The 13,752-nt window shown below is 45.6% G+C and overlaps 1 protein-coding gene and 1 pseudogene across 1 annotated transcript in view; both read left to right on the top strand.

Annotated features, from left to right (window-relative positions):
- Window positions 1-1,126: 1,126 nt before the first annotated feature.
- LOC127198477 (60S ribosomal protein L6-like) lies at window positions 1,127-2,013 on the top strand (annotated as a pseudogene).
- Window positions 2,014-11,327: 9,314 nt separating this feature from the next.
- Rab39a (RAB39A, member RAS oncogene family) overlaps window positions 11,328-13,752 on the top strand; it is a 64,972-nt gene continuing 62,547 nt past the window's right edge. The window contains exon 1 of the mRNA XM_051156456.1: window positions 11,328-11,645. Coding sequence (XP_051012413.1) covers window positions 11,419-11,645 — 227 coding nt within the window. The 5' untranslated portion in view covers window positions 11,328-11,418. The remainder of the gene's footprint in view (window positions 11,646-13,752) is intronic.

Genomic DNA, 13,752 nt, shown 5'->3' with positions numbered 1-13,752 from the left:
TAATAATGAAAAGGCGAGAGTGGCATCTTTCTCTGTGATTAACGGAGACAAGGCCTGAAACCTGAGTTGCTCCCACCTCAGCCCGCTAAGAGCTGAGTCTACATGTGCGTACAATGATGAGTGCTTTTGTAGCGGAAGCCTGCCAATAGAAACATAATACATTAGGAGAGTTAGGTAAGTGTTCAGGTGTATTCTAATTAAGCACATTTAGCTCATCAAAGTGAGATGAAGGCAGCCGAGCCCGGCGTGGTGACACACGCCTTGGGAGGCAGAGGCAGGCAGATCACTGTGAATTCGAGGCCAGCCTGGTCTGCAAAGTGAGTCCAGGACAGCCAAGGATACACAGACTAACCCTGTCTTGAAAAAGAACCAAACAAATTGATTAATGTTGTATAGGTAGGTTAATGAAACTCTGACCTTGGACTCTTATGGACAGCAAAGGAAGGCAGACATAGAATCACCAAAGAAAAAGACGGATGTGGTGGCGCACGCCTTTAATCCCAGCACTCGGGAGGCAAAGGCAGAGGCAGGTTGATCGCTGTGAGTTCAAGGCCAGCCTGGTCTACAAAATGAGTCCAGGACAGCCAAGGCTAACACAGAGAAACCCTGTCTCAAAAAACCAAAACAAACAAACAAACAAGAATCACCAAAGACAATAGAGCACAAAAGGCAGATGTGATGCTTACACAGTGATCCCCACACACTCGGAGGCTGAGGAAGGACTAATGTGAGTTCGAGGCCAGTCTAAACCACATAAGAAGATCTTGTCTAAACACTCCCCTAAAAATATGCACATTAATTAATTTTTAAAATTATTAAATCATCATCATTAATCATACTATGCCCATTTTATACAAAAACACTAAGTTTGATAGCTTTTATAAATTGTGCAATGTGCCACATAGTTAATAAATAATCATTTCAAGCCTAGACTTGGTTGGACTTTGTGTTTGAGATGCCTCTGAGCCACCTTGATGGAAACGCAATAGCAAGGTGTTAAAAATATCTGTCACTAATAAACAATGTCTTAGTATCTGTTAATAGTAACTTGACTTTTTAAAATTAATTTTCAAGATTACTCACAGGCCGGAAGCCGGGACCTTAGTCCTCTTTCCCGTCTTGCAAGATGGCAGGTGGAAAAGCTGAGAAGCCTGACACAGAGGAGAAGAAGCCCGCGGCCAAGAAGGCTGGTGGTGGTGATGCTGCTGCCGCTGGCACCCCGCCTGCTCATGCAGCCAAGAAAGGTGACCCTAAGGTTAAAAAGCCCAAGAAGTGGAAGCCCCATTGCAGCCGGAACCCTGTCCTGGTTAGAGAAGTTGGCAGGAGATCCCGATCTGCAACGTATCCCAGAAAGGCTTTGTACAAAAGGAAACACTCAGCGGCAAAGTCCAAGGTTTAAAAGAAGAAGAAAAAGGAGAAAGTTCTTCCAACTGTCACAAAAGGAGTCTGTGGTGACTAGAATGGTGGAATCTGGGTGGTGAAACTTAGAAAAATGTCTAGGTATCCCACTGAAGACGTGCCTCGGAAGCTGCTGAGGCACGGCAAAAAGCCCTTCCTTCAGTCAGCACGTGAGAAAGCTGCGTGCCAGCATCACTCCTGGGACTGTCCTGACCCGATCATCTTCACTGGGCGCCACAGGGGCAAGAGAGTGGTTTTCCTGAAGCAGCTGGGCAGTGGCTTCCTACTTCTGCCCTCAACAGTGTTCCTCAGCACAGAACACACCAGAAGCTTGTCATCTCCAGCTCTACAAAAGTTGTTATCAGTGAGGTTTAAATCCCCAAACACCTGACTGACGCTTACTTCAAGAAGTAGCAGCTGCGCAAGCCCAGGCACCAGAAGGGCGAGCTCTTTGACACAGGAGAAATATGACATTACAGAGCAGTGCAAGGCTGATGAGAAAACTGTGGACTTGGAGATTTTGCTGAAGAGCAAAGCTGTTCCTCAACTACAGGGCTACCTACGATCTCATACTCCCTGACAAAGAGGATGTATCCTCACGAGCTGGTGTTCTAAGTTGCTAAGGACCTAATTAAATGGCTTCCTACCTTTAAAAGTTTTAATTTTCAAAACATTATTTTATATATGGAGAAGCAAAAGCATGAATTTATCAGTTTATGCCAGTGGCCATTATCACACACTTAGCCAACAGGTCCTGTCCGAAATGTCAGACTGACAGTCAACCTTGGATTCAATCCATTAAACTGTGTGGCCTCCATGTGTATCCAAAGTGCAATAACAAAGCAACAGTTAAATCGCCTGCTTTGTTTCTTTTAGGCAAGTGTTATCCACATTCACACACACACACACACAGGAGCCACACGTGACCCAACAGATTCTCAGTTCATGGGACTGTTTGGTTTGGGTTTTGCTTTTTTCGAGAAAGGGGGTCTTCTGTATAGACTTGGCTGTCCTGGAACTCTGTAGACCAGGATAGTCTCGAACTCAGAGATTTACATGCCTCTGCCTCCCAAGTGCTGAGATTAAAAGCATGTGCCACTACTGCCCAGCTGTAAGTTACCTTATAGTCTGATATTTCTAATATTTAAACCTTAGCTGTCAATGATAATTTCTATATGACATAAAAAATATGTAATCAGGGCAGGAGAGGGGGCTCAGTGGTTAAGAGCACTGACTGCTCTTCCAGAGGACCTAGGTTCGAATTCCCAGATGGCAGCTCATAACCACCTGCTATTCCAGTTTGAGGGGATCCAATGCCCTTTACTAGTCTTCATGAGCATCAGGTACCCATGTAGAACACAAACATATATGTAGGCAAAACATCCACACGTATAAAAAGAAGTAGAAATAAAAGACAGCAATCTGAAATCACTTAATTTTTAGCTTTTTAGGTTACAAAGAAGGAACAGACAAGTTAGAAATAAGAGCTAAGACCTGAGCTACACACAGTGATGCACACCTGTAATCCCAGCACTCAGGGAGGCAAGGCAGAAGCAGGCAGATCTCTGTTAGTTTGAGGCTAGCCTGGTCTACAAAGTGAGTCCAGGACAGAGCTGAGGCCTGAAGAGATGACTCAGTGGTTAAGAGTGCTTGTGCCACAGCCATGAGGAGCAGAGGTCATATCCCAGCACCCATTTAATCAGCCAGGAACCCTATAAACAAATACCTGTGTCTTAGTTAAAGTTTTATGGCTGTGAAGAGACACCATGACCACGGCAACTCTTATAAATGAAACATTTAATTGGGGCTGGCTTATAGTTCAGAGGTTTAGTCATGTTGAGAAGCATGGCAGCACGCATGGCAGACATGGTGCTAGAGAAAGAGCTGAGAGTTCTACATCTTAATCCCCAGGGCTCAGAAGGAGACTGGGTGCCACGCTGGGTGCAGCTTGAGCACAGGAGACCTCAAAGCCCACCCCTACAGTGACACACTTCCTCTAACAAAGCCATGTCTCTTAATAGTGCCACCCCCTATGACCAACCATTCAAACACATGAGTCTATCGGGGGAACCATTCCTATTCAAACCACCGCTACTCTCTGGCCCCATAGGCTTGTCTCCATAACATAACACAAAACGCATTTAGTCCAACTTTGAAAGTCCCCATAGTCTATCACACTCACAATAATGTTTAAAAGTCCAAAGGCTCTTCTGAGATTCATGCAATCTCTTTTAACTGTAATCCCCTATCAAATCAATGAAATAAACATTACATACTTCCAACATACAATGTCACAGGATACACATTACCATTCATAGGGAAGGGAGCATAGTGAGGAAATACTGGCCCAAAGCAAGACTGAAAACCACTTGGGCAAGGAAAAAAAGCCAAGTAAGATTTATGGCATATATCTGAAAGATGCTCCACCATACAACAAGGACATTTGTTCAACTATGTTCATAACAGCTTTATTTGTAATAGCGAGAATCTGGAAACAACCTAGATGTTCCTCAACCAAAGAATAGATAAAGAAATTATGGTATATTTACACAATGGAATACTACTCAGCTATTAAAAACAAAGAAATCTTGAAATTTGCAGGCAAATGAATGGAACTAGAAACAATCATCCTGAGTGAGGTAACCCAGACCCAGAAAGACATACATGGTATATGCTCACTTATAAGTGGATATTAGCCGTATAATACAGGATAGCACTACAATCCAGAAACCTAAAGAAGCCAAGTAACAAGGAGGACCCCAAGACTTTAAAGATGCCTGAGCCATGGGATACCTGCCTAGGAAAGCTGCTAACAGGGAGTGGAACCAGCCCAAGAGGAATCCAGCAGTCAACAAAGCTGGATTTGGAGATCTGAAGAGCAGTTTTTTATATTAAGATTTTTTATTTTAATTTATTCGCTTTACATACCAATTGTAGTCCCCTCCATCTCCACCTGGTCCCAACCTCCCTCCTTCCCCTCATCCGCAAAAAGGGGAAGCCCTCCTCCCTTACCATCTGACCCCAGCCTATCAAGTCTCATCAGGGCTGCCTGCTTCCTCTTCCTGTGTGCTGTCATGGCCACCCCGCCAGGGGGGAGCAATCAATGAGTGGGCAACAGGGTCCATGTCAGAGGGAGCCTCTACTCCCCATATTATGCTGCTCACATGGAGACTGTGCTGCTTATTGACCACATCTGAGCAAGGGGTTTAGATGCTCTCCTTGCATGGTCCTTGGTTGATGCATTGGTCTCTGTAGGTCCCCTGGACTGAGATTTGTTGGCTCTGTTGTTCTCTTTGTGGAGCTCCTGACACCCCCCCCCCCACACACACACACAGGTCCTTCTATCCCCCAACTCTTCCATATGTCTCCCTGAGCTCTGCTCCAAAGTTTGGCTGTGAGTCTCATCATCTGCTTTGATCCCCTGCTGGGTGGAGTCTTTCAGAGGACCTCTATGGTAAGCTCCCATCCTGTTCCCTCTCTTCAACCACTTCTGGTGTCTATTATAGTTGCCCTTCTGAATTAAGCTTCCTCCCACAGTGATGCACTTCCTACTCCAACAAAGCCACACCTCCCAATAGTGCCACTCCCTACGGGCCAAACATTCAAACACAGGAGTCTATGGGAGCCATACCTATGAAAACCATCAAAAACTGAATCCCCACTTCTGAAGGAGCCAAAGACAGAAGAGTTCCTTGGGTTTGATCATTTCCAACCTAGCTAAGATGAGAACCTCAGCCAGAGATCCTGCCTCAACAGGTTCTTCAGAGTGATTTAAAACATTAAGAATTTTAGATGCACCAGGATAGGAAAGATTTTCTTCAAGGCTGTCAAATATAAATAGCCAAAACACTAAGGATGTAACATTTATGTAATTCCTGATTGTGTCGTGGTTCTTGCTATGGGTAGTTTATTGTATATTTATTTCTTTCAAAAAGTTTGGTTTTTTATAAAAGGCCTAGTGCCCTCTTCTGGCCTCATTGCACACATAAACACATGCACAATGTGTACTCACTTGTGTTCATATACTCACAATTTCTCTCTCTCTCTCTCTCTCTCTCTCTCTCTCTCTCTCTCTCTCTCTCTCTCTCTCTCTCTCTCACACACACACACACACACACACACACACCTTTTTGAAGAATAAAAATAAACGGGCCAGAAGTAAAACTACAAATGTCTGCTAGTCTATTTGCCCATAAATGTTAGTCAGAAGTGGTCAAAATTCACTTTTCTCCCAGGTGGTGGCTGTGTTCACCTGTAATCCCAGCACTTGGGAGGCAGAGGCAGGTGGATCTCCAAGTTCAAGGCCAGCCTGATCTACAAAGCAAGTTCCAGGACAGCTAGGGCTACATAGAGAAACCTGTCTTGAAAAACAAAACAAACAAACAAAATTTTACATTTCTGTTTTGTATTTAAAAAAAGAATAAAAGCACTTTGGTGTACTGTAGTCTTAAGATTTAGAGAAAAACAATGTCCACTTTTGCCAACCGAGGCAGACCTGTCTATGGGACTTGAGATTTGAGGACCTTAAAGAATGGGGTGGGCCACAACCTATCTCTGTAGAAACTTTATTTCAGTTTCAGTGTGCTTTCGTACATGAATGAACAAAAAAAAGCAGTAATCCAAGGAAGGCTGTTTGACTTTAGAAAATTATCATCATAAAAACATGTAAATAAATGCTAGGGAGCACTAGGAAATATTAACAGAGCAGCCCCTTCCCAGAAAATTCCCAGAACAGGCCAATGAAAACACAACTGCCAAGCATGTACCATAGATTATATATGGGAAAGCACAGAAGCATCGCAGAAGGTGACATCCAGGTCCAGAGCACACTGAGGGCAGCACTCACCTATCCTTTCACCAAATTGGGCTTCATAGCTATGATCTGACATCCGAGAAGAATAAACATGTCTTATAAATTAAATGTAAATGTTTGTCACAGGAGGCACAAAAGCATGTTCAAGGACAACCCGGGGAACCAAATGCACCTGAGGAGAAAGGTCCTCTGCCTCTTCTCCTGGAGCCTCTCTCACAGTTCCCCAAAGCATTGATGGCCAAGCATCTTTCTTTTGACCGTGTTCTGATGTCTTGCCTCTTTGTATTTTTTTTTAAAGCAAGAGCAGCTTGTGCATCAGTAGATAGAGCTCAGTGTTTGGGGCATTCATTCTTATTTGGAGCCATTGGCATCTGAACAGAAGCATGAAAAGGCACAGTAAGTGCAGTGACAGCAGCAAGTACGCTATGCAGCATATTTTGCCACCAGGAATGAGGGTCTGAGCCTTGTTTTTGTTTTTGGTTTTTTTGTTTGTTTGTTTGTTTGTTTTTCGAGACAGGGTCTCTCTGTGTTAGCCTTGGCTGTCCTGGACTCACTTTGTAGACCAGGCTGGCCTCGAACTCACAGCGATCCTTTTGTCTCTGCCTCCCGAGCGCTGGGATTAAAGGCGCATGCCACCTCGCCCAGTGAGGGTCTGAGCCTTGTAAGGCATCAGCAATTCCTTCTCTCATTCCTCGTCCTGAGATTTCAGGCAACTGGTTTTGTTTTGTTTTGTCTTTTGGGTTTTTTTTTATTTATTATGTATACAATGTTCTGCCTGCATGTGTGCCTGCCTGCCAGAAAACAGCACCAGATCCCATTATAGATGGTTATGTGGATGCTGGGAATTGAACTCAGGACCTCTGGAAGAGCAGTCAGTGCTCTTACCCTCTGAGCTATCTCTCCATCCCCTTGTCTTTTCTTTTTAGAGTCTGAAAATTTTTATCCTGGTCCCCAGTGGTCTAGTTCTTTATACCATAGAGGGTGGGACAATGGAAGCAGGGAGGAGTGAGCAATAATCTGAAAATTCTGGGAATCTCAATAAGTTCCTCGTGGGTCAAATTTTTAAAACTTAAAAGTAAGTACAGTAATAACAGAAGTACTTCAGAGAATAGTTCTCTCCTTTTGTTGTTGTTTTGTTTTGGTTTTTGGTTTATTGTTTTTCCAGACAGGGTTTCTCTGTGTAACCTTGGCTTTCCTGGACTCACTTTGTAGACCAGGCTGGCCTCGAACTCACAGCGATCCTCTTGTCTCTGCCTCTCGAGTGCTGGGATTAAAGACATGCAACACCACGCCCAGCCTTAAAAGGTGTTTTTTAAGGGCAGAATGTGCATGCTTTACAAGTACTTTTCCCTTTGGGTTTAAGGAATTCCAGTGATATAATGAATTTTGCCATTTATAACAGAATTTGCCATTGAAATAAGTGGCATTGGGGAAGGCTCAGTATTGGAGAAAAGCCATTTCTTCCTCATTCCTCTCTCATCAATAACTGATTTTAAACACCTTTGTAAAGTAAAATCCTAGGTTTGGAACTAGAGTAAAACTTGACCATACATTCACAGTTAAGAAATTCCAAGCAAACAGCTTCCTTTAATGATCATGGCATCCACTGCAATGATTTATACCTTAACCGCTGAGTTATTTAATTTCCAGTGACGGGAAAAGTGAGGTAAGGGAAAAAATGAGAGTGATCAATCACCAAGTTCATCGCCCTCAGCAAAACTGTCAGCGCCTTAGTAAAAACTGCGTGCCGTTGATTTACATTTCATCTATGATTGCAAGCACAGTTGGGCACTTCTTCAGCACTTAATGGGGCGTCTGTATTGGTTTATTTGGGAGCAACTCTCTCACAGGTAGGAAAATTCTGTTGACAGAACAAATAACACTCCTGGTGAAGCAGAGACATTCTCTCTCCCTCTCTCCCTCTCTCTCCCTCTCTCTCTCTCTCTCTCTCTCTCTCTCTCTCTCTCTCTCTCTCTCTCTCTCAAGATTTAGGCCAGAAGAGCAGAAGAGGGCGCCAGATCACATTATAGATGGTTGTGAGCCAACATGTGGTTGCTGGGAACTGAACTCGGGACCTCTGGAAGAGCAATCAGTGCTCTGCTCTTGTCTCTCCTTTTTAAAAGTCGTGCCTACAGCCTGGCGTGGTGGCGCATGCCTTTAATCCCAACACTCGGGAGGCAGAGGCAGGTAGATCCCTGTGAGTTCGAGGCCAGCCTGGTCTACAATGAGAGGCCAGGACATCCAAGGCTACACAGAGAAACCCTGTCTTGGAAAAGAGAAAGAGAGGGAGAGAGGGAGAGAGAGAGGGAGAGAGGGAGAGAGAGAGGGAGAGAGAGAGAGAGAGAGAGAGAGAGAGAGAGAGAGAGAGAGAGAGAGAGAGAGAGAGAGATATTGGAGAATTGGCTCAGTGGTTAAGAGCATTATTCTTGGTTCTTATATGGGACCCAGGCTTAATTCCCAGCACCAACTTGGTGACTCACAATCATTTGCAACTCAGTTCCAAGGGATCTGACATCCTTTTCCAACCTCTGTGAGCACCTGGCACATACATGGTGCATATACGTAAGTGAAGGCAGAGGACATATGGTTTGGGTATGGGAGTATCTGAAGACACTGGAGTGGCTGTAGTTGCCAGAAAAAGGCTGAAGAGATGAAGGGGCGAAGTGGAGAAAAGGAAGAAGAGTTGAAGGTTGAAGATGTTGGGGATCAATAAATGAATGGTGAGTGAAGACGAGGAGACAATGCTTTGTGGGAACCAAGACATAAAAGTGATCAACTTGTACAAAAGAAAATCCAGCCAAGCTGGGCATGGTGGTAGAAGTCTTTAGTCTCAGCACTTGGATATGAGTGTGTGTGAGTGTGTGTGTGTGTGTGTGTGTGTGTGTGTACATACATATGGATCTTTCTCACTTTCCCATGACTATGCTCAGCATCTAGGTGAGAAGAAAAAAGAGAAGAAAGACAAGCAGCTGAGGAGATGGCTCTGTAGTTCAGAGCACTGGCTCCCTCTTCCAGAGGACCCAGGTTCAATACCCATCACCCACATGGTAGCTCACACCCTGGTGTAAATCCAATGCTCTCTTCTGGGCCTCTGCCTGCACCAAGCTCCCTAATGTGCACAGAAGTAATGTAGTCAAAACACCCATATTCCTGAAGAGGAGGAGGAGAAAAAGAAAGACAAAATGGTTGCCACTCTTAATGTCTTAGAGGTCATAACTGTCAATTGGTTACCTCTAAATGGAGGGATCCTGAGAGGTCAGAGAGAATGACAGGGTCAGAGGTATGGACGGTGAGGAAGGGGGGTTTGAATTTGATAACTAGGGGGGTCCCGTGCCGAGTTATATGAAGCAATTGTTTCATGAGTGTATGAGGTATTGAAAGTGGATGACGGCTTGTTAAAGATGGACGTGTGGATAAGAAATGAGGACTGATTTCTCTTTTGGACATGTGAAGAGAAGAAGGAACCACCATCGAGAGGGTTCTGAGCAGCTTGGGGGTTGTGAATACTCAATGAGAATGTGTGTGTGTGTCTGTCTGTCTGTCTGTCTGTGGTAGTGCACTCCTTTAATACCAGCACTTGGGAGGCCAAGGCAGGTGGATCTTTGTGAGTTCCAGGCCAGCCTGTTCTACAGCGCTAGTTTCAGGATAGCTGGGGCCACACAAAGAAACCCTGTCTCTAAAAACAAACAAAGACAGAATGAAAGAACTGTTGCAGGAGAGACAAGATACATACTGCATAAAATGAAGATCAGTTAATGGGCCCCCCCCCCCAAAGAAGCATGGCAGAGAAAAAGAACGCTTCTCAGAAGGTCACACTTCTTCCTCCAAAACAAGACAGGAAACAAGCGCGAGTGCGATAGTTAGATGTTGCAGAAAAGAATTGGTTGGGAGGGAAAAAAAGATTTTCAATATTGATGATCAAACCTAGGGTTTCACGTATGCTGGGCAAGAATGCTAACACCGAGCTTGCAGTTCTAATCGCAAACTTTGGTTTTCTAAATGCACACCTTAAAGCTGTTGGACTTTGACTTGACTTTTAAAAGCTAAATCGTCCTATAACTCGCTGCGTAGCCGAGGATAATCTTAAACTTCCGATCCTCATGCCCCCACGTGCTAGAATTATAACCATGGGCCATTATATCTGGTTTCTATGGAGCTGGGGACTGAACCCGGGGCTTTATGTTGCTGGGCAACTCTACCAACTAAGCTACATCCTAATCCAGAAGAGACATTTGAATTAGCTATCCCTTGAGGGGAAGGGATGACAGCATAGTAAGGTCTCACCAAAATTTAAATTCTGCTTCGTTTATTAGACCATTGGCCATACGCAAGCGGAAAGCAGCTGTAGACCGAGAATAGTGATGACTTGTATGCGCTTAACATTTCCCCCCAGGCTGGAGGGCCCCAAAGGACCATAGGGCTAGAACTGGGCCTTTCTCTTACTTGTATAATTCGGAACAACAGCAACAGGCAGTCCTTAACAGAAACTATCTGAACTATTTCTTCAACTGTTTCCTTCAGCAGAAAAATCGCATACTGGAATCTTCTGAAAACCCAGACACCACGATCCACGCATTGAAGTTTGTTGGTGCCTGCCCACCCCCCCCCCCCCCCCGCCCCGCCTCAGATCAGAGCCCTGTTCTGAGAAGCCCACCCAGACGAGTGAGAGAAAATGACTCTCACTTCCCATTGGCTGACCTTTCTGGAGTGTCGCCCTAGCGTACATTTTCATTGGTTGCTTTTGCTGTCACGTCTTTTCTCCATACCCACTTCCTGGTAAATTTCCAGCAAGAGCTGGATTAGAATGCGGTAAAGTAGTCTGGGGTTCTCCGATACCCTAGGCAGAAACTCTCGCCCCGCCCCTCCAGTGAGAGATCCCGCCCCTACAGCGTCACTTCCCACCCCTTATAGTTGGGGCCCCGCCCTCATTCCGAGACACCACCGCTGCAAGTTAGATCCTCACCCCCAACTCATGATCACACGGCTACCTGCGGCCCCGCCCTCATCCGCAAGCCCCGCCCCTAGGCGGACAGTTCCACGCCCCTTGCCCACAGTCCCGCCCCTCCCTCCTCAGAGGGCGGCTACCAGGCGGCGGCCGCAGCCGCAGGAAGGAAAATGCTGGAAGCGGGCGGGCGCGCGCCTTGGAGGTGCTGAAGGGACAGTTCCTTCGGTAGAACTTGCCCCTGAGCGCGCCGGGTAGGAACGCGATGGAGACTATCTGGATCTACCAGTTTCGCCTCATCGTGATCGGGGACTCCACGGTGGGCAAGTCGTGCCTTCTGCACCGCTTCACCCAGGGCCGCTTCCCAGGGCTGCGTTCCCCCGCCTGCGACCCCACGGTCGGCGTGGACTTCTTCTCGCGCCTGCTGGAGATTGAACCTGGCAAGAGGATCAAGCTGCAGCTCTGGGACACCGCGGGGCAGGAGCGCTTCAGGTAGGGAGGCATCGGCCACCGGCTCTCGAAAGTGCTAGCGCTGGATGCTCACTTCCCCTTCGCCCCTCCCCTTCCAGGGGCGACTTCCTCCTCCGCAGTTTCTTCTTTCTTTAGCTTGGACTTCCTCCACCCCCTTTCTGTCTCCTTTCCCGTCCGAACCGGGGTCGCGCGGTCTTCCCCAGAACTGTCTGCTCCTCTTGCCATTTGGGTCCCGTTGGCTCCATCGCCGCCTTCTCTCCGAGAAACTCGACTTTGCTCGCTGAGCACACACACCCTGACTCAATCACCTTCCTCCTAGCTCCCCATCTCCAGCCTTCTTTCGGGACTGGGCAGCGGGGTGGGGTACGGCGGGGGGAATACCAAGTAGGGTTCCCTGGTCTGTTATAAACCTTTAGCTCTCAGCAAGCAGAACTCCAGCCGGGCTTACAGCGAGATGCATGCGGTAATGGTTTGACCATCTCTGACAGCTCCGAGTGTGGGCATTAGACAATTCTGGGCCATGACCCTCGGGAATAGGTTCTGGAAAACAACTAAATGCAACATCAGAGTCATGACACAACTGAGGGTGTGTGTGTGTTTGTGTTTAGAAGGTTAAGTTGCCTTTGAAAAGTTTGTCATCTTTGGTGCTTTGATGTGAAAAAGATAATGAAGGTTGTCTGCAACTTTTCCTTTATTTCATTGGTCGTCTTTTAACGTTCTGGTGCGCTAACAAGAGAAAACGCTTTTCTAAATGGAGAGAGTCTCAAGTAAATAGTCTGACTCTGGATGCTCACTGGGGAACCTGAAAGATTGTGCAAAGACAACTGACGTTACAGAAATAAAAAGCAAATGAAGCTGGATTCCTTGGATAGTTGAGATGAAATCACATTTAAAGTGTATCTCGCTGGGCGTGGTGGTGCACGCCTTTAATCCCAGCACTCTGGAGGCAGAGGCAGGCGGAGCTTTGCAGTTTAGAGCAAACTAAATAAACAAATAAATAATACTTTACTTCCGTTCCTGGATCTGACACCGATTCACTTGATAATAAGGGGTCCGCCTCCCTCTTGGTTGTATGTTTGAGTGTGAGGTAGAGAAATGGTAAGGGCAGCTTTCAGAGAGGTGATAAGGGTCATCGATTTTGTTTAGGATTCCATGAAGACATTTTGATTCCCTTTTCACTCAGCCTCCTTTGATGGAAACAGGTGTGTGTGTGTGTGTGTGTGTGTGTGTGTGTGTGTGTGTTTAAATGTGTGCTTCATCTGTAAAATGAAGACGTCCTTATGATTTCTAAGATTTCTTGCCATGCAACCACTCTTTAGATTGGCTTCAGATCCTTGCATTTGTGATTTCTTTTTTCTTTTCTTTTCTTTTCTTTTTTTCTTTATTTTGGTTTTTCAAGACAGGGTCTCTCTGTGTTAGCCTTGGCTGTGCTGGACTCGCTCTGTAGACCAGGCTGGCCTGGAACTCACAGTCATCTGCCTGCCTCTGCCTCCCGAGTGCTGGGACTAAAGGCATGTGCCACCACTCCCGCCTCCATTTGTGATCTTAGTCAGAGATGAACTTTGAAATATTTCAGGGTCGGAGTGGGGGAGGGGAAAACATTTAGTAAGAGCATTTACTCTTCCTTTTAAAGATAGTAAAATCGGGGGCTGGAGAGATGGCTCAGTGGTTAAAGAGCGCCACCTGCTCTTCCAGAGGTCCTGAATTCAATTCCCAGCAACCACATGGTGGCTCAAAACCATCTGTGATGTGATCTGATGCCCTCTTCTGCAGATAAAGCACTTCATATACAATAATAAATAAATTTAAAGATAGTAAAATCTTCCTGTGTCTAATTGTTTACTTAAAATAAACTCCTCACCCTATTGATGGAACGGTGAAGATAATGTGTTAGAATGTAAAGACCTTTGCTAATTGAGGATTTGTGATGCCTTTGAAAAGAATGTAAACAACAATTCATTTTTTATATACATTATTGAAGCCACCCAATAACCGCCCCAGAATAATGCAAGGACAGTTAAAGAAGGTCTACAGTGAGTCATGCTTTGTTTTGTTTGGCTCTTTACCAACAATATATTCATAAATACATATTTCGGGAGCTGCCTACAATACTTGCCTTTCTAGCGTT

Source organism: Acomys russatus, chromosome 14 (genome assembly GCF_903995435.1).
Source record: "Acomys russatus chromosome 14, mAcoRus1.1, whole genome shotgun sequence".
Taxonomy (NCBI): Eukaryota; Metazoa; Chordata; class Mammalia; order Rodentia; family Muridae; genus Acomys; species Acomys russatus.
The sequence above is the reverse complement of the archived record's forward strand: the minus strand, read 5'-3'. Positions and strand labels throughout refer to the sequence as shown.